This window comes from Asterias amurensis, chromosome 1, assembly GCF_032118995.1.
Source record: "Asterias amurensis chromosome 1, ASM3211899v1".
Lineage (NCBI taxonomy): Eukaryota > Metazoa > Echinodermata > Asteroidea > Forcipulatida > Asteriidae > Asterias > Asterias amurensis.
Window position 1 is genome coordinate 16,111,605 of NC_092648.1, and position 24,931 is coordinate 16,136,535.

Below are 24,931 nucleotides of genomic sequence, written 5' to 3' on the forward strand. Positions count from 1 at the left end.
TCGTACACGGAAATTAGATTTGACCGCAAGAGGGGGAGGCACTAATTGAAGGAAGGGTGTTTGTCCGTCCAAACAACGGGTCCATGTGGGTACAGGTATTGACAAAGAGTTATACTTGAGTGTGTTTGGCTTCACACTCTAAACATGTATACCGACCTGAAATAGGCCCGGGTCCCGTGGCGCTTGACCCATTTTGTAATCAATACGACCCGGAATCTGTGTCAGAATGACCTCCAAAGAAGTCAAACTGACATAAGACCCAAGTAAAATAAAAATAATTTTCGGGTCATTCTGACCCAGAACTGGGTCAGGTCCCCTCGGAGCTTGAGCCCTGACTCTGATGTTTTAGAGTGCATAGAAAAGAAACCCTAGTCACATGCCTGCTTTGGTCATGACGAGACAGTTGAGTTAAGTTCTTTCTCCCTCCCTCCCCTTAGTGAACTTCCACGCCATCACTGCCTCTGTTAAGTAATACTGAACACCGAGTAATCTCACGATTTTGGAAAGGCATAACGAAGAGAGGGTAGAACTTTCACATAATTATGTATTCCTCTTTTCATCGCCTTTGCAGCGTGCAACACATCACAGGCTTTGGTATTTTAGGCGTTAACAGACAAATGTGTACTTCTAACATACATTCATGCTTAACACCACACTAATGATTTCCGTTAAGAAATGTGCTCTAATTTGAAAATACTAAACTGATTCGCATTTTAGAATGTCAGACATTGTGCATGCACCCCCCCCCCCACCACCACCACCATCCCCCTCCCCTGCCCTTCCCTTCTCCTTACCTACACATCCACTGCCCCTCCCCTGTAACTCACCTGCCCACCCTTTCTCCTCCGCTATCCATCACTGCCCCTCTACCAGCCCGTTCAGCCCCTTAGCCCCTTCCGTGCCCGCCCTTGCCTCTTCCATGGCCATCCCCGACCTCTTCCAGGCCACCCCCTGAATCTTCCATGCCCCTCCCCTGCCTCTTCCATGCCCTGCCCCAAGTGAAGTCGACGACATTCACTCGCCTTCTATTACCCCCCCCCCCCCGATGTGTGATACTAGCTTTTGAGCTATAACAACTTTTGGGTAGCGAGTCTCAAGCATAGCGACATAAATAATAAGAAATTGTGTCTCATTTTAAACCAAAAGTAATCGATTTTCGTCATATTATATTAGAGGACTGAAAGATTTGAGATATACAACTTTGTAAGGCAGTCAGTGCCCCTAACTATTATTAGGAATTGTTAGATGGACCCTTCAGAGGACAATCAAAGAGTTATATGCATCCACAATAATTTTGTGATATTATTATTTCACCTGATCAATCTGGTGACATTAACATGTCTAACCACTTACGAACCATCAAATAAATTGCACAAAAGGGACAAATATTTAGACACAAGGTTAGTTTTTGTCTAATGAAGCAAAGACCATTTATTTTCGGTGCGAACTTGACCAAAAATTAATGCACAGTATCGTAGTTCGCACTCAGAATCTCGTTGCTACACGAGCATAGAACTACACTTAGTTAAATTGTAATTTTATTTAGATTTTAGAGCACTTTATACAAGAGTTAAATAATATTTTTTCCTCAGGGTCCTTTTATACTATTCGTCTCAAATCTTCAGAAATTACAGCTTTAACAGAAACATTTTGAACATTCAACAGTAGAGATCTATTGCTGTTAATAATCGTCTATAATTGACAACAATTTATGTCACTACATGTGTTTTGTTGATCCATCAAAAATTGTAGTATTTTATCCTGAGGATTATATAAGTCAAAAGTCATCCTGATCTTTATTTCAAAATGCTGTAAAACTCGCAACATCAAGTAAAATCAACTAACCCATAACGGGCAGCAACACTCCGTCACAGAAGCGAATGTTGTATACCACCACATCAACAGGCCAGCTAATAATGCATTGTAAACAACTGTTAAAATTGCACGTTTTTTCCTTGTACACTAAAATATCCACTCTTCTATAAGTTACATAATATAAGTTACTTCTATAATAACAGCACAACGTCTGAGAACACCTTAAGCCTTTTATAATACAGCCGGGATCTTTATATTATTAAGTTATATTCATAAGTTAAAAACGCCCCCAGCAAGGGGGACATCACATCAAAACCCATACACAACGAGAATACCTCTTAAGGCATCAAAGGCACGTGCAAATAAATAGGTTTTTCGTTATAGATTAACATTAAATCGTTCTTTTTTTACGCATAACATACTTTATTTTTCTTTCTTTCTTTTCGCCTGTCAGTCGTCCTCTCTGGTCGGTCATATCTAATAGTACGTGACGATGACCGGTTTTAGACGCTTTGACAATTTGAACTTACTGGTTTGTAACGACAAATGAATAATATATATTCAGTATTAATTGGATGCAATGTATGCGAGGTTATTGGGGGTGTCTCCTGGTTTGAAGGGCTCTCCTAACGTAAAGGTTTGTAACGGCATTAAGACGAAAAATATTAAACTCAACGCGCTTTTGTTAAGAAGTGCGGTGTGAATATTACACTGTTTCATGTTTTCCAACAGAATTGCATAAAACAGCAAAAACCTTACTCTGAGGGCTCGGTCTTTATAACTCTGTTTGTATAATGCAATGAAATGCTTTTGAAAACTTGAGTACCAGCCAATGTATTTGTATCACTGCACAGTCCTTACGAGTACTTCCACTGTACAAAACCCTGGGTCTGAATTGACCCAGGTCTTGGGGACTGACCCATTTGTGGGTCAGTCAGTATATGTCGGAATCTGTGTCAAAGTTACCCATTAAGGGGTCAAAATGAAAAAGATTCTAAGTTAAAATCCAAATTGTTAAACCAGTTTTGTTCAGCCTGACCCAGAAATGGGTTAGGTCCCCCGGGGCTCGTGGATCCGGGTCAATTCTGACCCGGGAGTGTGTTGTTGATTTTCTCGTTAAGAGCATCCATCTTCCAAACAACATAATAAAGCTTTCCCACATGAACGCAGCATGTGTGTCAAAAACTTTACTTTCAATGAATATGCACAGTTTAATATAATAGTCGGCAATAAATTGACAAGCATCTTGTATTTTGTTGATAATATTATTAATTATTTGTGAAGATATATGGATATTTTTAAGGTCAATCAAATCTGTGCGTTTCAACATACTGTCGCGTTCAATTTCAAGCTGGACATTGGACTTGGTTGGTCGTTTCATACATTAACAACTGTACAGTATGTACACGAACTATCTAATATTGTAATTATTTACTAGGTATGTATTTATATTGACATTTCATATAAATTAAGCCCTTATATGGAGCAAAATGCTCAAGATGGTATGCGCATGTCAGACAAAGAAGAAAATTGCACATTATACTTGATTTAATAGGATATTGTTAACCCAGTTTATAATTCTTTGTTTTGTTTTTCTGGATGCGGAGTTTGACTTTAAACAAGTCGGACAGCCTTGCCCTCATTTCGCAGTAAACAAAAATAATAACTGTAAACTACAGCAACTCAACGTCATTATGATTCAGGATATCGCCTGTGGGTCGGTACTTAAGATATATAACCTACTAAAAGAACAAGAGTGTCCAATGGTCACAAATGAGTTGGCATAACAGTGGACAACGTGAGCAAAATGAAGGGCCCGGGACATGGGTAGTTTCAGCTCAGGCCCTGCTACATCGAGAGCAACGCTCCTCCCATGCGTCATGCTTACGTGTCTTGTTATTCCCAACCCCTTCCAAAACCGTCAAGAATACTTGTTTACGTAAAGAAGAATAATGCACAAGTCTCCTTCTATATTAGGCGGTCGGCCGGGGTAGCAAAGAAATGCAATGCAAGGTCTCTTGTAAGAGCTGTCGACGGAGTTTTGCAAACTGAATACAGAGAAGTAGTCAGACTTGCCGTATCCCTGGCAAAAGTTGATAAGCCTAATGTCTTTTTAGGTTTGAGCGAGCTGAAAGGCAACACCTCCCCGTGGTCAATCCACAATGAACGGTATCGAAGGATCATTTTTCCTCCTGGAGGGACGGGCGCAGATTGTGTAGAGGAAATAAGCTAATCTAATGGGGGAGAGGGGGGAAAAGTTTCATCCCAGACCGACTATTATTATAAGTATGTCTTGCTGGTCGTCAAAACAGCGTCGTGTGTGCAGTTGAAGTTGAGACAATGCCACCTCGTCTCGTCACGTTTAAACTATTCCCTGTGTGTGTGTACATTTTGGTTTTCCGATTTTTTAGAATCCCTGACAGAATGTATTCCAAGGTTCACATTTTTTACAAGCACACGACAGGGCATCCTCGTATTGGAAAGTGGGGTCGACTCCTGGGTCACAGTCATCCAGAAGAATCACTCTGCTTTCGGTTTGTCCGTAGGAACACATGGCGTGGTTGGATTCTTTGTAGGGTGGTAACAACTTCGGTATCTGAGGTTGGACAAAATAAAAATGGGAAAAAAGATATTTATTTTGATTATCAGCAAGTCAATACAGGATGTTGGTTCAACCTTCTCACATGATCACAATGAACTATATACTTTAAGTGTAAAAAAATGTCAAATGTCAGCAATGGTTCTTTAGACCTAAGTGAAGCATTTAAAGGAACACGTTGCCTTGGATCGGTCGAGTTGGTCTTTGAAAAGCGTTTGTAACCGTTTTTTATAAAATGCATATGGGTAGAAAGATGTTGTAAAAGTAGAATACAATGATCCACACAAACATGCCTCGAAATTGCGTGGTTTTCCTTTTACCTCGTCGACTAACACGTCGGCCATTTATGGGGGTCAAAATTTTGACTCCCATAAATGGCCGACCATGTTAGTTTGCACAGTAGAAGGAAAACCACGCAATTTCGAGGCAAACTTGTGTGGATCATTGTATTCTACTTTTAAAACATCTTTCCAACCATATGCATTTTATAAAAAACGGTTACAAACGCTTTTGTTTTGACCAACTCGTCCGATCCAAGGCAACGTGTTCCTTTAAACATCAATAAATCATGTTGTTTTTGTTAGAAATGTGTTGCCTGGGATTGATCGATTTTAAATGTGGATATGCATTAATGTTGTACGAAGAAAGGGACTTGCGTTTCCATTCTGATCGATTCTGTCTGCTATGTTTGACTTAACTTCAAACTTACAAATTTCCAGGTCAGATTTGCCCCGGATTATGGATTCCGTCGGGCTTGAGGTCAGTCTGACCCGGAAACTTGTAAAGAATGGGCATTTTTCACCCAGACACTGCGTCTGAGTTTGATCGTGTTGGGTCAGTTTGACACAGATTCCGGGTCTACTGACCCTTAAAGGGTCAGTTCTCAGGGACTCTGAATCCGGGTCTGGTTTATAGAGAATAATGTTGGTGGCGTTTTTAATATTTTAAAAAGTCGTCTACTGGTTGACTCATGCCATTTGTCCTTTAGTCTGTGCTATTTTGAGTTTGTGGTGTAGAAGAAGGAGTATAATTAGGTGAGGTTTCTGTAAGCACCATGTGATACTCAAAAGAGATGCACACATGGTGCTACCGTAGTATTGGTTCGATCATTATGCTCAGATCGTCTTTATGAGAAAAGAGTTTGTGCTCACCAAGGCGTTTTCATGTATTAGTGTCACTTTACTCGATTGTAGGCAAGATCGGAAGTGTGTATAAAAAGCAACATGTTATGTATAAATGCATGCCCTAAAGCGCGAGCTGTCCATATTTTGTAAAAAATAAAAGCTTCTTTCTCGTCTAAATTTAGTTTAAAAATAGATCATGCTGATGATGTAAGTGTGTGTGTGTGTCGACTGAGGTTCCTTGTAATGCACCATGGTACGCTTTTAACGTAACCTGATATAGGATTTGCAGGCTATGGCAGTATAGAGACACAAGTAGCCATTTATGATAAACGACGTTTCCCGGATACATCCGCATTAATATTGATGCTCGAAGTGTTTTTACTTGTTTTCGGTTAATAGTAAAGTGTCTTCTTTATGTAATTTGATCATGTTTTTTGTCATAACCCGTTGGCCCTAAGTTTTTTTTATTGAACCTCAATAACACAGACTGAGAGAAATTGAAATTTCGTCGTATTGGGACCAGGCCTATACCCTGCAGCAGTCAATTGTGATTTGATCTTTTAAAAACAAGATCAGGATTTTTTTTTTTTTTTTTTTTTTTTAAATGGTGCAATGCCGTAAAGCATGTTCAACATAAACTGATCAAATCGTGAGTTAGGACGAGTTACTCATCCTAACTTAGGACTAGCCTAAGGTTTTTAATAACTCCTTAAGAGTCTTAGGACAAGTCCTAAGTTAGGATTATCTTTGTGAAATCGACCCCTTGTCAATTATAAAAGCATTGTGATTTTTCCAGCAAATCTGCATCTTGTAACATTACCGTTGCCAATATAAAGACAAGCATTTTGGCTGTCGCGGCGTTTCATATTAAACAATATGTATATGTATATTAATAGCAATTTCATATTTCCAATAGAAAATGACCCATATAAATCTCACAATTTAATCCCGGTTTCGAGATGAATTTGAATGATTCTTCAAAAAGATGACCAAAGGTTTATGTGGATAAGATTGTCATCTCTCAGGAATGCATTACGAATTGCTAATTAACGTATACGATAAATAACTGTAACTGGGAGTCCTTACATCATAATCTTGGACATGCATTTAATTTGTTTGGGGAAAATCTCCAGCGAAACCCACAAATTGGAATGGATGATTTGGTTTTTAAAGGGGTAAACGAAACGTGGATGAGGAAAAGACTCATGGCCAATCATGTATAGAGGGATTTTAACCATACATCTAGCCCTGATAGCAAATTTGTTTCACAACAACACAAAAACGCTGAAGATTTCAAATCCCATTTTGTTCAGTGACTATAGGCATGTGAGATTTGGGGTTTTTGATTTTCCTCTTTTATACTTCGTCCTGTGTACAAAAGTATAGGAATAATATCTTGTACTCTTTTGTTCTTGCCCTGTTTTCTCTTCTCTTCTTCTTTCATGATAGTTACTCACATGCCTCAGCGACACAATAAGCAACAATTGATTTAGTTGTTTCCAGTTGTTTTCAAGATGGGTTTGTTTATATTTATTTGTTGACAGTATCATTTTATTAGCGAGTAGGCCTACTTCTGGTGTTTTATGTTGGAACCCCCCTCCCTCCACACAATTTTCACCAGTAAGGGCACAGTGTACATAATACAGTTTTGGCATCTACCCTCCTAAGTCCACGCCCCTCCAAAAGAATCAGTGAATTTGGCCGTTATCGAAACCACTGTTTTTTTCTTCGGCTCTAGCTTCGGCTCCATCCGCCTTGCTGAACTCTAATACCTAAGGTGTACGATTTCCACATTCCACACGGAGGCAAAGCCGTAGCCTGAAGTCAAAACCTTGGTTTCGAAAATGGACTTTGATTAGAATATTATATATTCACCTCAGACGTATGACAGCGTCCAAAACAGCCATAAATAGTGATCCGTTGCGTTCTGCATCCTGGTTTGACCGCATCATACTTGATGTACTGACGAGGTAAACATGACAATCCCTGAGATGTGCACAATGTAGCGCTCAATACCAACACCACAAAGCCAAATATTGCTAGGTTCTGTACCGCTGTTAACCTTCGGGTTGCCATCATGTGTTTAGATTGTTCTGTATCTGGAGTAGGGAGATGAAAGCAATAAAAACACAAAGAATTAGTGTCACTGTAACAACAATTATCGACCACCTTTGTTAATTTTAAGAGCACATTGCCATCAAATCACTCAAAATGTTGCTGCTCGGGAATGACTCCTTATCTTCCTGTAGAGTTGTTTATGCTCTAAACACACTCGAACAATTGAGTATTTTTATGAGATTGTGAAAAACAACAGTTTGGCATTTTTATTTTTACACAGTGACAGTGAGGGCGTTTTTTTGCCTCAATGAGGGCGCTTTTTTTAAAGAGTGACGTCACATGAAGGGGGTCTATAACTTAGTTCGTGAGCAAAAACATGTCCTCGAACAAGAAAAACCTACTGGATCTGTCCCCCATGTGCTTCTCTGGGATGTGACGATTAATAATTGATCAGTCGGGGCAAGTCAGCGGCTCACATCTTCATGAATGAACCAAGTTGTTTATCCTCGTCTTTCTGAAGAGGTTTCTTTCGCAAACTGAGGTCCTTGGAACAGGGGATGGCAAGGCTGGCAAAGCTACCTCTGCACATCAGTCAAGCGAGCCCGGGAGATCACAAAGGCTCGAGCCTAAAACGAAAGCTCGAATGTTGCTCGTTCGGGCATCGAAAATTTGCTGATGATCTGACCTTGTTTCTTGTTTTTGGCGCGAAGGATGCCCATTAGATGAATCCAAAGTGAATTCTAGGTTTGAGGCCAATGTTTTGCCCTTCAAGATAGTCATCATGATCCATTTTCAAATGTAGAGATTAAGGAAACCCATTCCATAATGTCTATTGAGGTAAATGCCAACATAATATCTTGTGACAAAATCGTCTCGTGGGACAAAATATTTAGAGATAGGAAATCGTCAACCTCTTTGGAACTCCTTGCCTGTTCATGTTTCCTTCAATCCTAAACCGTTTTACGAGGAATATCAATTCCTACCTTCAACTCCCCTGAGTTATTTTTCACATATAATAAGTTTCCATTTGATATGACTGTAACATAATGTGTTGCCCATCATAATAGTCGTCATGATCCGTTTCAAATCGCTGTTTGGAGGAAAACATTGATGTCGAGCAAAATGTCACAAAACAATATCTTGTGACAAAATCGTCTTGTGCGAAAAAATATTTAGAGATAGGAAATCAACAGTCTCTTTGGAACTCCTTGCCTGGTTCATTTTTCCCCTCCATCATTCAGTCTGTTTTTTAGCCTTGTTTGGGGCGAACTTTCTCAAACATTTTGTTGTTTATGTCAGTTGGAAACTTTGTAGGTAGTTTTGTTCAGTGGTTCTATGCAGCCTGTGAACTTTCACGTAATACAAACATAATATTCAGTGCAAAATGAAAGGCTTTCAACATGTCAATATTTTTCCGAGTCCCACTGATTAATGATAATAATATTGACTCGTTTGCTTTTGTATCCCTGAAGTGGCCTGAAACGAAAATACAGCGACTATTCACTGCGTCAATACAGTGGGAATTATAAGCACCTATGCTCAAATCTCAATTCAGTTCTTCTCGTGTTATTAAAGTCCTTCTCAAAGACCCTCAGGTGACAGCGTGTGGCAGGATACCCAAACATTGTGTTTCAACTAATATTACATTTTCATATCATAGATCTTGAATACAGATTCTCAGTTGTCTGAAGCAACCGTTCCTGAAGTGGATAAAAAAAAAATAACTCGACTTCTATTTCTCAACAACAATAATAACAGCCTACAGTGAGTTGAATAACAGGCTTCGCACAGACGGGAGTGCATAGTTTGAGGTGTTCAGATCAAGACATATCAAGTTCTGGCTTGAATAGAAGACCAATATAACCCCCTTGTACCATCGCATTTGATTTTCATCTTTAATACCTTTCAACCAAATAGTATACAGGCAACCTGACGCTATGGAAAGAAAATAACCAGACAATGAAATGTAAATAAGACCTGTTTTGGTTTTTTTTTCTTTCTAGGCACAGTCCGTTGTCAGTGTTCATTGCCCAAACTGAAATCAATTAAGGGGGTTCGTAAAACCGTTGCGGGCGTGTTCAACATAATGTTTTCATCTGTAATTTCTTCCTGTTGATCTTGTTACTGTCAAATCCCGAATTACCTAAGGGCACTATCCCAACGCCCCCTTAATTCACATGATGATCACACAAAGTTACGATTCCCACGTTATTATGGAAACGCCTTTGTATATAATGTACACTGTGTACATCAATGAGAACTGGCGGCTGAATCAACGGATTTATTGATTTGAGTGAGACGGCCACAAGGCTAGGGCGGACTTCGTGGCCTGATAACCACTCAGGCAAAAATTGCTCAAAGCATCAACTCAACGAGGACATTTAAAGAAGACCTCTAAATTTACAGATACGGAATTTCGTATTTTGTTAAAACTGTATCTGAATACCTACACAAAATGCAACAGTTTATTTCGTAACCTCAATCAAAGACAGTGTGTATATTTACAAGCTGAAAGTTGTGTATGGTTTTCCCACTATTTTCCCCTGACTCGAGATTAAGCCCGTCGAGTTTTAACAGGTTTGTTATTTCATGTACATTATATTGGTTGATCAGACCAACCATAAAGATTGTCTTCTACTATAAAGTCAGCTCTCCAACACTATCTTCAATGTTCGATATTTGAAGGTGATAAATAACTGTTAATCCCAAAGGATGCACCATGTATATTTCAAGCCTTGTTCATTGGACCAACTTGAGAGAAATAGAAACTATAAAGAAGTGTGTTTTGAATTTTGCATCTAACGATCATCATTAGATTTGGTATAGAATTCTCCTGAGTATGCTGATCGAAACGTCAAGTTGAAACACGATTGACCAAGCTCTTTTTCAAGCGATGGCATACATCTTAAGATCAATACAATGGTCAGCGCAAACCACTCTAGATTATTCTGACTTGCTTGAAGAACAATCACGTTTGCAGGTTGACAGTTACGGGTTACTATCTCTTACACTTAACAGGGAGGTGAAATAAACCTCGACGTTTCGAACAGCTATTCCAGCATGTCTTCAGGCCTAATCCGACTTGTAGCGTATATACAACGTGTGTGCCCCAGATTCATAGAAAATTTTATTTTTATTTTTGTATTTTTTGGCCTAGTATTCATTGTCAGATGATCTACTGAGTCCAAATTAACCGACGTTCGACACTCCTTTAGGGGCATCCACACAACAAAAAGCTTTGACCCATTTCTGTTGTCAACCATGGATCTTTGTGTATACTATAGCTCCATGGTCCATACAAGTCTTCGTTATCATCTGTGCTCTATCCTCGTGAGTGCGCAAAATAAAGATATTTTTATCGCATCAAAATATTTTCTTGAGTATCACATACAACAGTCTCGCAGAGTCTTGAATCGAATAAGAGAACTGCTCGCAGCTCTTATAGTCCTACTACGAACCATACATAAACCAGAGTTTTACAAATACTGATTGTACTGTGAACCATGCAATATAATATATACTGGTCCTAAGGCTTTCCCACACTGAGTTGCCATAGAGATATTGTAAGACCAAATATTTTGCCTGATCTCAATCACGATATGCAACTTTTGAAACTCTAGACTCAAAGAAAAGGCGGGAAAAACAATCTTTGTTGTGGAAGAACATACAATTAGAACTTGAGGGTGATTTCAGACCTTTGATATTTGGATCAACTAGTTTGTCAACATTTCATTGACATTAATATATAGTCATAACAGAACCGTCAAATTCAAGTAATGGCATTGCTCATTAGCATGGCAATAACAAATTATCTTTTTGGATTTTATACTACAATAGAGATCTCATCGTTAATGAATGTTTACAACCCGAACTGTAAAGGAGATACCACACGTGTCAACTCATGTATATATTATTGTTTACATTTGGTCAAGAAGTATTTTATCTTTCAAGCTGCGTTTTGTGTTTGTATGCGTTTGTTGTACTAATGTAAATGGCAGTAAGAGGTGTATATATGGTTGCAGGTATTGGGACGAACATTTGCTGTGAAATAACAAACAGCGAGAATACACTAGCATTCTCGAGCTAACCATTCGGACACCCTTGGTGAGGTCACGTTTTGCAAAGAGTGAGTAAATTGTTCTGCTCTCTGACGATGAAAAAGAAACCACTTTTTAAACAAAACCGTTAACCACTAAGTCATGATTAGTTTCAACACCAACTGTTTAATCAAAGAACATTTTTATATCCCCGTGAATTTTAATCCTCAAATATGTAGACCCAAACTTCCTGAAGTTTATGGGCTAACGCCAATAAAGGCGAAGCAAGTGATTATGACGTCACCATGTTTGGTTTATTAGAACCCTAATGCGTAGGCATACATTTCATTTCGGATTTGCATAATGGTGACAGTTGGTGCACCACTCAAATATTTGAATACCTGTTCCTGTGCATGGGTAACATGTACACAAATCATTGCAGGGTTTCTAAGACAAGATTGTCTCTACAGAGGTAGGGTTTGATCCGACTTCGGGAGTTTATCTTTTTTTGGGTGTGGTGGCTGACTTGATTGGAGATATAATTAGACCAAAACGATCAACCTTGGCTATTTTCGGTAAGTCTTTATTTGTGTGTGTAAACATAGCGTGGCTTAATGAGGTGTGATATTGGTGCTGATCAGTAATCTGCAAAGATACTGATAGCTGATAATCGATAACGATTACAAAATCCTTATGAGGGCCTAACAGTGATATATCTAAATCTTCATGCAATACCGCCATTAAATCGTGGTGACGATTTTTGCAGGAACAAAGTTCTACGGACAGCATGCATGGTAATTGATGTTGTGTGGTGCACGTGGAATATGCGTAGCTTTGAACTTATCATTGGTTGCAATAGGTCAAAGGTAACTTTTAGATTGCTTCCGGGTAACAATACAAATCATAGATCCTTAATATCTAAATAATAAAGCGAATGGCATGGTCGATGGTAAATTAAAGAAAAGCTGGGAAACCACATTGACTTGAACATCGTAAATTCTATTTCCAGATCCTGACAGCTTTGTATGATATATACTTAACGGCAACAGAGTCATATTGAAGTTTTTAATCTGCAATTTTGTTGATGTAAAAGTGGCGAAATTTTGATGAAGACCACAAAAAGGGTTAACTAGAGTTACGGCTAAGTCACAAAACAGAAAATGAATTCACATTTTAGTGTACGGTGCATGCGATGCAGTTGGTTGCAAATGCCTGAAAAACTACCTTGTTGTGGCATGCCTTTAGGGTGCAAAGAGGAAACCCATCGTTGCAAATAGTTTTGAAATCTTTGCTATAAATGTTTCCTTTCATGTTAAAACTCATCCTCTGAATGGTTATCGATCAGTTTTAAAATAATGTCATTGTTTGCGTTCGAAACTGAAATAAAAGGCTGCTCGGGCTGCCCAGTTCAAACAACGTAGCAATAAAAGAGCATACACAACGGAGGAACCTCGTATCGTCGTAACGTCAACTTCTGTATTCTATAATACACAAGTCGGTAAAATGAAACAAGAATCTTTAAACACTGTTCCATAGTGCTGTTGTACGGATGCGTTTAATTACTGCATCTTCATCTCCACTACGTCAGTAATCATAAACTGTATGGTGTGAAGAAAATCTAAGGCTGTGCTTAGGATAAAAACAAAAACAAAACCTTGCTCCTGTACAGAGAGTTTCCTACATAGTATTTGCATTAAGGCCTACTTTTTGGAGTAATATTTGCGAATTATTTTTCCATGAAGATTGGCATGAATTTATTTTCTAAACGAACCCAAGCTCATGTTTAATGTTAACCATTTTAACAGCCATGATGAACATAATCAAGAAATATGCAATAAAATGTCAAATTCACAGCATTTCGAGAATTTATCCAGCTTAATTTATACCAAGAAGTAGCGTCATTAATATTCATAATGACCTGAATAACTCACGCATGTGATTTGTCCAATGACAAGCTTCACCTCTGATGAATTCCACAAGGATCAAAGAGTGACAGCTTTCAGATTCTGTTCCACACCGCCATTTTGACGATGAGATTTTCCTCTTCCATCTCAGTGCTAAATATTAATTTAACAATTGTCATGCCATCTGAGTTCCTTTTAAATATCAGACAACTGCTTTAACAATATTTTGTAGTAAAACAAGTACCGAAACAACGCAAAATTATACTGGGGAATGTGAGAATATGATTCTGAACAATACACTTACCTTAAGACTTAACGATGCCGCATATGACAATGGAGTACGGTGCTACCTTCAGTCGCTTGTCTTTCTATACCGTTTGGGCCCGATGCACTTCTCACAAATAAAAAAATAGCCGCCACACGGGTAAAGTTCATTAAACAGTTGCGCAATGCGGGTGTTGTATCATGCACGAAGTTTTACTGTGTATATCGTCTTGTAATACAGGAATTAAAAAAGAAGTGCACCTCCTTGGGGGCTACTCAGTACGCAGGCTGCGTGCGCGTGGGTTGAACACATGACATACTGGCGCGGAGAAGGTGTGTCTTTTGAGTTCGACCTGCCCACAATGTGTTTTAGCTTTGGACGAGATGTCGACGAGTCTAATCTCACGCGCAGTCAATAATGTGTTGTCACACGAGTTTTGGTTCTACCAGAAGAGCGCACTTGTACGTGTGTGGTGTTCATAGCAACTATACAACTGACCGCCCCTTTTTGTACTACTTATCAAATGTATGAAAAACGCAGGTTATTTATTAAGGCTTGAATCTGCCTTTCATAATCCCTGTCCCTGTGTGTGCTTATTGTCATCAGTATCCCCCGGAAGTGCTTTTGCCCGGTTGAGTCGATCGTCAGTCAGGACTCAGCAAACACCAAAAAAATGATAAATTCGTCTAAGCCGATAATGAAAATATCGTGTCTCCTCTCTTTGACTGCCGTTGAAATCACGTACCTGCCCCCACTACGTGATGCCTCAACAATCAAGTGTCACTATCACGTGACGCTCAATGACTACTCGTGTATACCGCCAAATGTAAATGTTGACCGAGCGGTTTGTGCATACGCACACGACTCGCTGCCCCCCCCCCCCCCCCCGCAACCGGTACCGAACTTTTGATAACGGATTTGGTAACGTTATCAATTATATTGGTTTAACGTGTTTGGAATTACTCAAAGCTATCACTCTGATTTGTTTTGTTTTGTACGTAGATATGGCAGTAACTATAGTCACTATCAGATGTGGTTTTATTTCAAAATTAACAAAATGCGTATTGCTTGTTATCTTGACACTCAGTTACACACAGATCGTCACCATGGGGGAAAAACTTATAAACTAGACCAAATTATTGATGTTATTTTCTGCTCATTGGATGGTGAAAAATATGAGTATTGCTAAGATTATGAATATCATTTTTTTGGAAATCCGCGAGGCACCGCGAGGCTGCTGTGCTCTGTCTGTGTGTTGTGATTTGTGATTAACTTTTACTAATGAGAAGAAACGTGTATTGAAAAGATCTCCTGATAACACTACTCAATGTGTAGGATTGTATTTTTGAAAGTTCCTACTGCCCCTTTAAGTATCGACCCTTTCCGAACGCTGTATTATGCGTCTGGTTTCTGTACCTCTATAAGTCTATATCTTCTGTACAATTAAAACTGCCGACTCATTATAATTACTGATTTGCTTCACTGCCAGTCACATGTCACCATAGTGCTTCATTTGCTCGGTTCCCAAGGCAATCAAGTAATCTGTGAACTTAACTTGATTATTGATAAGATTTCCAGCTGACACTATACGATGTGTATGCTTTTACTATCTTGAAAGTACCTAGTGCCCCTTTAAGCATTGACACTTGCTCAACGCTGTATTATTCGTCTGGTATCCTTACCTCTGTACAATTAAAAGTGCTGCCTCATTATAATTACTGATTTGCGTCAGTGTCCGTCAAACGTCACCATAGTGCTTCATTTTGGAGATGATTCGAGGCAATCAAAGTAATTTGTCTGCTTGTTTTTTAACCTGAAGCGAGTACGGCATGCTATCTTGTCATTATCGACGGCGCGCCATGCTTTGCCTCGAGTAACAAAGACTTTTATTGGAATATTGCAATCAAATAAAGACGGGAATTTTACATCTCACAGTATTGTTTTACCATAAGAATCTTTGCATGGGGGATTTTTTGTGTGAATATTTGAGCTCTATCTGCATCGTTGTGAGAACAGAAATAGAAAAAACAGACTAATTTGAAAAAGTGAATGTAGCGTCCATTGTTGGACTTTACATTACTTTAAGAAACTCAGTCCTTTCTCTAATCCTATGCACTATAGGTTGGAATTTTCGAAAACAATGTTTATCCATCAGGCCTACGTCACGACATGGTTGTAAAACATGTTTACTGTCTTTATAAAGACATGTCTTTTATTTGATGTAATCATATCTTCAAAAGCTTGCTGAAATTTCAGTGTTGCTAATAATACTTTGCTAACAGCATCGCATCCAACTTGTTGACCAAAGATAATACCAAAGTGGTATCCCCATATGTGCAGCCTGTTGGCCCCCGGTCGTAAGGGACACATTATCACCTACGGGTGGGTTGAGAAACATCTTTGATTATGTCGCCACGGTGTTCGAAGGCAGCTAGCACGCCGAGGGGCCTTGACGATCTAGCGTATGACATTCAGCACTTATTTATCAGTCCGATGATGAACAAAGTAGCCGAGAAGTATGTAATTGGGGATAGCGTGTACACTGTATGTTCATGAATTATTCATGAATACCACCTGCTTCCGCATGAGTTATCGCAACCACATAGCAAGGAACAGACCAACCAAGCCGTCTTTTAGTTGGACGTTGAAGCGCTACAAATTGTGTCATTAAATATTTAAAAGTGAAGAAGCAAAGAACCTCGGCTCTGGTCAATATATATGACTTTAATAGTATTTATGAAATATTGATTTGAATACACACTTACATTATGAGGCATAACCGGAACACAGGGACAGCGTATTGGGGCCTACATTGTCTCAATACTGTATGTTTCTCCTGAAGACGAGCAGAGTATACTGTTCAAAATTCAAGACCACACTGGCTCTTTTTAGGGCCAACACTCCTTCAAAAGAGATTTACATATGGTTGTACACACACATGGTTGTAAAATGCAAAGCTTCATACAGTCTAACTTATTGTATATATTTCTTGTGTTAACGCAGAAGCTCATCAAGAGATCATAGTACAGATTGTATTTTTGTATTGTTTTTCGCACTACACGCCAGCTATGATACCCTTTAAAATTTGCCGCGTCTGGCTTGACCCGGATTCACGGTCCCATGGACTTGAGACCCATTTTAAGTCAGAACGAACCGGATTAGGTGTAAAAGTGACCCGAATCTGTGTCACCCTGACGCAAAATGCGAGTCTAAATTCCATTCTTAACCTGTTTCCGGGTCAGTCTGACCCATAAATGGGTCAGGCCCCATTGACCAGAAATCCGATTTCAGGTGCAGCATGACTCCCATTTCCGGGTCAGTCTGACCCATAAATGGGTCAGGCCCCATTGACCAGAAATCCGATTTCAGGTGCAGCATGACTCCCATTTTGGATCGGGATTACTCGTGGGCGTCCGAGTTGAGTTGAGATGAGTTGATTAATACTACTATTACTAATTATGGAGAACACTCATTTTACTTAGTGGAAATACTTTTTATTTCAAGTGAACGTTTGTTATTAATCGTATGTAAATTGTACACAATATTATAAGACTCCATACAAAGTGCAACGCGGAGAATAATCCTAGACTAGTGGGTGTGTATTTGCCCAAATTAATACCCAATTTGATGACATTTTTTTAAAAAGGTATGAGGTTTATAATTGAACCGGTGCGGCGTGTTTAATGAAAACATAAAGGGTTTAAGGGAGTTGCTATTCCCAAAGCAAATTATAAGCGATGACTAGACTTTCTATTTACATAAAATACTAAACCTGGGGACCCGAAGTGTCATATTGTGTGACCCACTATCACGAAAGACAATCTCCATCTTCCTTTGCACCATCTTATATGATGTTATTGAAGACACGAGCAGGGTCTCACACTGCCTGATAAATCAAAATATATCTTGAAAGAGAAAGGCTCAATATCAGGGACACGATGTTACATGATAGTCATGGTATGGAAAATGTTCCCTTTTGGTGCATCATGTTATTTGTTTGTTTATTTCTTATTGTCATTCAGTGGAACCTCAATTCAGTTGATAATAGATTTCACATAGGGTTTATAAATTGACTATCAGTTGATTGAAAATGATATCTAGATAAAGAGACAAGTGTAGCATGGAGTTTATCAGAGACTGTATAATGTGCACATTCTTACATTCAAACATTGACTGATCACTATACGCCCACTATGAACAAGACACATGGAGGAACCAACGGATGACCCTCTATTGACCCCCAAAAAAACATTCTGCCCGTTGAACCTTCCTTTAACAAACAGAACAACAAAGAAGATATAGCGAGTGCGTCCTCGCTTTGCGCTTGTGTACAAAACTGAATGGAGAACTTCTCGATTTACGGTGTGGGCAAACTTGTTGGCAAGCATTACACTTGCATTACATTTGGACCTGAGAACAAAACAGATCCACACGAGGCATGGTTATGGTTTTAAAACATTTGAACTGAAAGTTTACGTCAGTTTGACAAGTTAAGGGTCATTTTGCCTTGAGCCCGGTTCCTACTTCTTGAGAATGGAAAGTAAATATTGACGTCACCACAGCTCTGCCCTTTTTTTCCGCGAATAATATATGTGACGTCAATATTCGCTACTCATTCGTATGATTCTGGCTTTTATATTCCGGGTCTTACTGACCCAAAAGTTCATTCAGACCCCCGAGGGGCTCAGAATCCTGGTGAATTATTACCCTGGAGCTGTTAGAGTGGTACACTTTTCCTATATAGATTGAACATCAACAAGAATGGAATACTAATGTTACTCAATACAAATAGTACAACTCAGAAGTCTTTAAAGCAATCACAAAGGGCAATTTCTCATAGGCAACTCGGAGACAACGTCATGCAGGAGAGCAACATGTAATCTTCTGACCTTTAATTTACCGTCTTAAAAAAATAATGTTGGAAAAATTAACATGAGAATGTTTGCTCTTACTGGAGATTTCCTGGAACTGGTTGCCTTAAAATTGAATCGTGTGGTATATGGCCCTTCCTTTGGAGTCTCTGTTGGGATTAAACTGTTTGCAATTGCGCTCATCCTTCAATGTGGGTTTCCCCTTGTGATTTAGACTCACTTGGCAAGCATCTCGTTCACTGAAAGCTTTTGTGAGAGTGAAACAAAAGATTGTAATTTCCTGTAGTAATGAGCAGATATAGCCAGACAACCAACATTACTTTTGAGACGAGTGTTGGCTCAAAAAAAGAGCCGACTATGATCTCGTCGTTTGGAACAGTGTCCTCTGCTCGTCTTCATGAAAAAGATAGGCTATACTCTACTCATTGGATGTAAATGTTCAACAAATGTATTGTTAAAGTATTTCATTGCAAGTGGGCAAGTTAAACAATTAAAAAAATGAAGCACCTCTACTCGTATGTGTGCTTACCTTCAAGAAAAAGAAGAAACAAAAGTACATGTAGTGGTGCTCGCCATGCATAATGGCATTGAGCACTTAGTAAAGTCTACAATAAAAAACTGTTTCATAAAGCATTATCTGTGATGAGAGGTACTTCCGCCCTTTGCACTCTTTATGTCCTCCTGCCGTGTCGTCAATGCCACTGATACCCCCCCCCCCCTCCTCCTCCTCCTCCTCCTCTCTGGTTGACGACCATCTCATTTCCGTCTTCAGTTTGTCCCCCCTTCTCTCTAAGGCTTGGTCTCGAGGATGGCAACTGAGCCCGGTCCATCGTTGCTACGTTACCCTTAACCATCCCCTGATTCATAGATCACTAATTACTCGACGATGTATTTAGTCTGAGAAGGAGGGCTCGTTGAGGCACTATATTGCTACTTGATGATTGGAGGGGATGCAATGGGCCGATGGGCGACTAATAACATAAGCGGTCTCTTTGATTAAGCCACTTCTTCTTCGTGTCTAATGCTTTTTCCTAAAAGTAAAAAGAACGTCAGGAATGACGTGCATGTTTGGGCTGTTTGTTTCGGTGTATCAGTAAGTTATTGAACAGCAAACACATCATATTCATTCACGACTGTGTATTACATAATACTTAAGGGACTTGAATTACTGTGTTGAATTATACACGTCCACACACACATCCTTACGGGTGTTGTGGGGTCCTGCAATGTTGTTCTGTCATTCTGTAGAAATTAGTATGGGGTCAAGATTGAACAAAGAATTCCCTTAAGAGGTCCATTTTTACATTGTGTAAACGACCTCCCGTTGCCACTCCCATAAACTTACTCAGCACTGTGTCACAGTCACTATGTAGACTTAAAGGAAATCATATTCTGTGTGCCATTAAAGAGCAAGTTTTAGTGATTCAGATAAATGCATAATGGTAGGCAGTAATATCAACATATGGAAATATCAAAACAAAACAATTCTTTCTTATCAATAGTCCATATCTTGTGGTACTTTTAAATTCTGAATACCACTTTGCATCTCGCAGAGAGGTCAGAAACCTTGGTATGAGGTTGTTTTGTTTTTGTTATCAACAGTTTTGTTTGCATGATATAATGAGTTGATTGACCGATCCAATGAAAAAAACTCAGTGGTGTAGTTCAATAGGATTAATATTCATAAGCATTAACATAACTTGCAGATAATAAGTTCATTCAAAAATCACCCTTGAAATTGCTCATTGATGAAACTAAATAGTTGTACACCCATAATCTGTTTGTAATCTGACAAATATGAAGGGTATGCACTACTAATGTTTTCCGCGTATTTCAAACAACCTTTTCTGTATTGATTAGGCCTACCTCATTTGTCAGCATCACACAAAAATGTACCTTGTCTTGATGCAACTAGTGACATATCGTTGTCACAATTCTTTGCCTCCGTGGGTCTATCTCACGGAGAATGTAATCAAACTGAAGCTATGGTCTTACACATAAATGGTACTTTTTGGCACGAATTAAGTTCGCTGTATATTTTCACAATATAATAGTAATAAGCATAGTGACGATTTATACAGCGCCAAATTCATCGAACAATTGAAACAATCATTCATGGGGCGTACAGAAAAAAAAATTACCAAAAAAAAATCCAATGGATGAACAAAACAAGTACAGTCATGTACATTGTTTCAAGTGGGGATACGGTTGGCATAGTGGAAGCTTTCATCATCTTGCACCTCTATGACCCCAGATCGGATCACGATGTGCCTTGGGTTTTCAGTCCCTACATAACTAGGTTGGTTCTCTCTATGGAATAACTCTCTTGGGGTTTCCTTCTTGTCTCTCTCGATTGGGTTCTTGGCTACTTACAGTTATTTAATTCGCTTTTCTGGGAATCTTTGGCTTAACAGCCAGAATAAATTAAATGAAATGAATAAATTGTTAGGTTTATTTTGCTGACATTATCACCGATGTACCTTATCTTGTTGCAGGGGTTGTAAACATGCCGGTTGTGAGCATTGTTGTCAACCAATGTTGTACTTAAAGCATAGTTTCTAAAGAAAGTTCAACTGCAACAATACTTTATTTTCTTAGAGAATAGCAACATCGAAAACAAAATTTAAGTTTGGCCTTTTGAAGTCTGATTAAACAGTAACCATTACCGAAACCATTTGCCAATAAACGCCACCTATTCTACACCGTCTTCTTGCAAATACTGATGCCTCATTTGATTTGTAATACAACGTGCACTTTCTCTAAGTACCCTTTTCTTGTACTCTTTTTATTACTCTTTGTTTGTCTTATAATTTATGAGTCCATATCTCTTGCCCGCTCAGAACGTGCTTCCACGGGATCAATTAACCGTAAAAGCGAAGTTAAATAGAACATTTACCCGGACTTCTCGGTGCCCTTTAAGACGAATATGATTAAGGAATGCCATTTAGAATTTATTTGGCTTGTATGGATACTTCTCCTTGTACTTTTGAGATTGTTTGCCATACATGCATCGTATTCAGATCGGTGTTTTTTTTGTTAGTATCCTTGCCTACGTTGTGTCCACCCCCCCCCCCCACCTCCCTATGCGCGATAAAGGCTCTATATCCGACTAGTGTCACTGAGCGCGGGTAAACCGGACTTGCATTTCTGATTTTGCGCGGTAAATCGATGTTTGATACTATCGAGGTTTATAAGAACGGCTGACCCGCACGCATCGGGTGTACAGGGCGCACATAGCAAGGTAAGATGTTTTATATTGTTGATTTAATGCTCGAATCGTGTCCGTATAATGTTTCATGTTGTAGAGATTTGAATGCTAGTTGAATACTAGGGGAAGTTCACCACGTCACGCGAGAAAGTGGTGAGTTCTCGTCAGCAGAGCTAGACAAAATGTTCTCAGTCTGCTTGGGTGTTAAAAACTAGAAATCTCATTGACAATTTCACCTTTATGCATTAAACCCAATGCACACTGATGTTCGATGGTAGTGTATATAATGTTCAGTTTCTGAGACTTCGTGTATTGATAACACCATGAAGTGTGACCCATTTTATGTATTCGGGCCAGTCTGGTAACTTGTTGATCGAGGATGTTAACGGGTAGTTTTTTTTTTCTAGGTTTCGTGCAGTCGGGAAACTGGCAACATTATATCAAAACATCAATCCGCTCAGCGACATTTTCACTCATACGAACGGGGAAAAAAAACATTTTAGCAACGAGCACTGACCTCTCGAATACATATAAGAAGCTTTTCACTTTTTCTCTTGAAGATTTTTGTCAAAACATGTTCATGGACCATCAGAGAGAGTGGATAGAGAGGCCCTCTTAAAATCTCAAGTTACGCCACTATACTTCAACTTTTCTTGCGTTTTTAACGTCAAAAACCTTCCCTGGCTACACCGCCTCCCCCTTGCGGTGATTTCAGGTTTAATGCAAGGAGCGATCAACAAGATTAGCCCGGACGTACTTTCGTCATGATTCGAGTCCTTCTGGGGAGGTTGACCTTTGAATGTAAAAGGTATTTCCTGGAGTAGTTTGATTGAGTGTAATTAATTTGCTATACTTGTTTTATCGCAATTATATAATGCAATCCTTACGAGGCTTTAGAACATTTCTCAGTAGATCAACTGCACCATACGACAGTAAACAAAAGCCCTATGATATCCTCAATACATTTTCATTTCTCTCCTTTCTTTCCCCATTTGTTTTGTAGACTTTTTTTGTGTGGAAATTGCAGAAACACTTGTGGTATATCAAACAAATCCATTTTTCGCGCGAGAGAAGTATTCTGAAGAAATGAAACAACAAATTAAGTAGTGACCTTTAATTAAAGTTTTTCAAATGTGTGGGTTTTTTTTTTTTTTACGGTGTCCTTTTTGTTGCCACTAAATTTAGGTACAACGATATAATGTGTATACTAGGATGTGATGATTTGACACTGACAATGACGGTGACGATGAGCGCATATATATGACGGTCCCGCTGTGGTGACGATGACACTTTTGATGACGTTGACGAAACCGGCAATGGTGACGACGACATTGTCAGTCACAGTGACATGACGGTGACCCTTATCATGACGATGACCCTTACCATGACGATGAAGATGACTGTGACGATTACACTAACGATGACTGCTGAATAAACTTGAATATTGGTGACCGTTATTACCACGACTTCGACTCACGATCGCTACGACCCCGACAGTTAAGCAATTAAGGGGCAGGGTGCTTGTGTAAACGATGACAGTCATTAGTGTTTCTGTTTTTGGTTTTTGGTTTTTATCAAGAATAAACATGATATGCAAGCAATCTGTTGACAAGTTTGTTGGTCATGGTCATAACATTTGTTTGCGACTATCTCAACAATCAGGGCATCGAGGAAAACAACTCTAGATAATATTGATACCTGTAATAGTGCCCTTTTGATTCTCAGAAACAAAAATGGAAGGACGGAAAATATTGAGTAGTCTTCCACACAGGTCGTCTAGTTGCCCGTTCACTAACCTAACCTATGTAAAAAATTTAAAAAAATGACGATCGGATTTCTCAGACAATGGTCATACTAAACTTCATCTTTTCAAGGCTATTCCAAGATGAAAGGAACAACACGTTGCACGACGGTGTAACATGACCGTATCAGTTTGCAACGCCACTGTATAACATTCAGTGTGTGGATTGCAGTAGAAAGCCATTCTGTACGCAGTGCGGGTTAGCTTGCGTCAATACGAGTAGAATCAACTAAACAAAAGCCTGATGAACCACAGATTCAACCTTAAAAAATGAAATGGACGCCGTACTTCTCTTTTATTTAGATGTTAAAAGATAAATAAAGTCAATTTCTTTATCTCAATACCCAATTGTTGACTTGGAGAACGAAGCCGGGTTATTCAATGCAGCGTTATAAAGAATTGCATATGCAGTTGCCTAATGCAGTGTTATAAAGAATTGCATATGCAGTTGCTACGGGCAATTCACCTCATTTATTGGCACGTTTACTTTTTTCCTTCTTTTTTACGCCACATGCTGATTGTCGTATTTCCTGTTTTGAATGTAACTGTAGGCCGAAGCCCTATTTCGTATTTTTCTAAAAACCCATGAAACTTCGTCTAGGCAAGTGTACGAAATAGTAAGCCCCATATTTTGCTTTGCGCAACCACTATAACTTTCTCTTTAAGTTTATTTACAGACGATAAGACATCCTTGTATCTGTAACTTTACACGCACTGAAGTGTAATTTCAAGTTTTGTGGGGTTTTGGTTTTTTTTGTGGGGGGGGGGCCAATACAGTTAATTGGAGAGTGTTTCTCAGACACTAAGCCTAAGCCTATCATGTGACCAGTCAAGGCCGTTGTGATAAGGTTTCAACAAATTTTTGACAAGAAAATATGTCTGGTGGAAGAGGAGCATCGATTTCTGCTTCATCTCTTAAAGGCACTAGTCACCTTTAGCAATAGTCAAAGACCAATCTTCTCACTTGGTGTATCCGAACATAATATGCATAACATAACAAATCTGTGAATTTGACTCAATTTGTCATCGAATTTGTGAGAGAATAGTGAAAGAAAAACACAATTTTTGTGCTTTCAGATGCGGAAAAAAGGTTTCATGCCTGAAGTATTTTAATATTTAACTTATTTAAATTATCTCTTTCTCACAAACTACCTTACTTCATATAGGGAGCTGCGTCTCAAAATGTTGTAATACTATCAACAGCTTTCCATTGCTCGCTACCAAGTAAGTTTTGTATGTTATTTATTAA

General features: G+C 39.0%; 2 protein-coding genes across 3 annotated transcripts in view; one reads left to right on the forward strand and one right to left on the reverse strand.

Moving 5' to 3' along the window:
• Positions 1 to 1,401: 1,401 nt before the first annotated feature.
• LOC139947528 (glycoprotein hormone beta-5-like) lies at positions 1,402 to 14,316 on the reverse strand. The gene is made up of 3 exons (XM_071945470.1): positions 13,842 to 14,316; positions 7,414 to 7,637; positions 1,402 to 4,411 (listed from the first exon to the last, which is right to left on the reverse strand). Exons 2-3 carry the CDS (start codon positions 7,615 to 7,617, stop codon positions 4,223 to 4,225), a joined length of 393 nt encoding a protein of 130 aa, XP_071801571.1. The 5' UTR covers positions 7,618 to 7,637; positions 13,842 to 14,316; the 3' UTR covers positions 1,402 to 4,222.
• The window catches only part of LOC139947498 (thyrostimulin alpha-2 subunit-like), a 47,007-nt gene continuing 34,175 nt past the window's right edge, over positions 12,100 to 24,931 (forward strand). Inside the window, exon 1 of one of the 2 annotated variants that reach the window (XM_071945441.1) lies at positions 12,100 to 12,208. The gene's annotated coding sequence lies outside the window, so the exon portion shown is untranslated. Of the gene's footprint in view, positions 12,209 to 21,800; positions 21,915 to 24,931 lie in introns of those variants that run through there. The other variant, XM_071945434.1, reaches the window with a different exon arrangement.

Coding starts and splice junctions, on each gene's coding strand:
- LOC139947528 (XM_071945470.1), bottom strand. CDS start 7,617: ATGATGGCAACCCGAAGGTTAACAGCGGTACAGAACCTAGCAATATTT. Junction 4,412..7,413: donor GACGCTGTCATACGTCTGAG/GTGAATATATAA, acceptor GTCCAACCTCAG/ATACCGAAGTTGTTACCACC.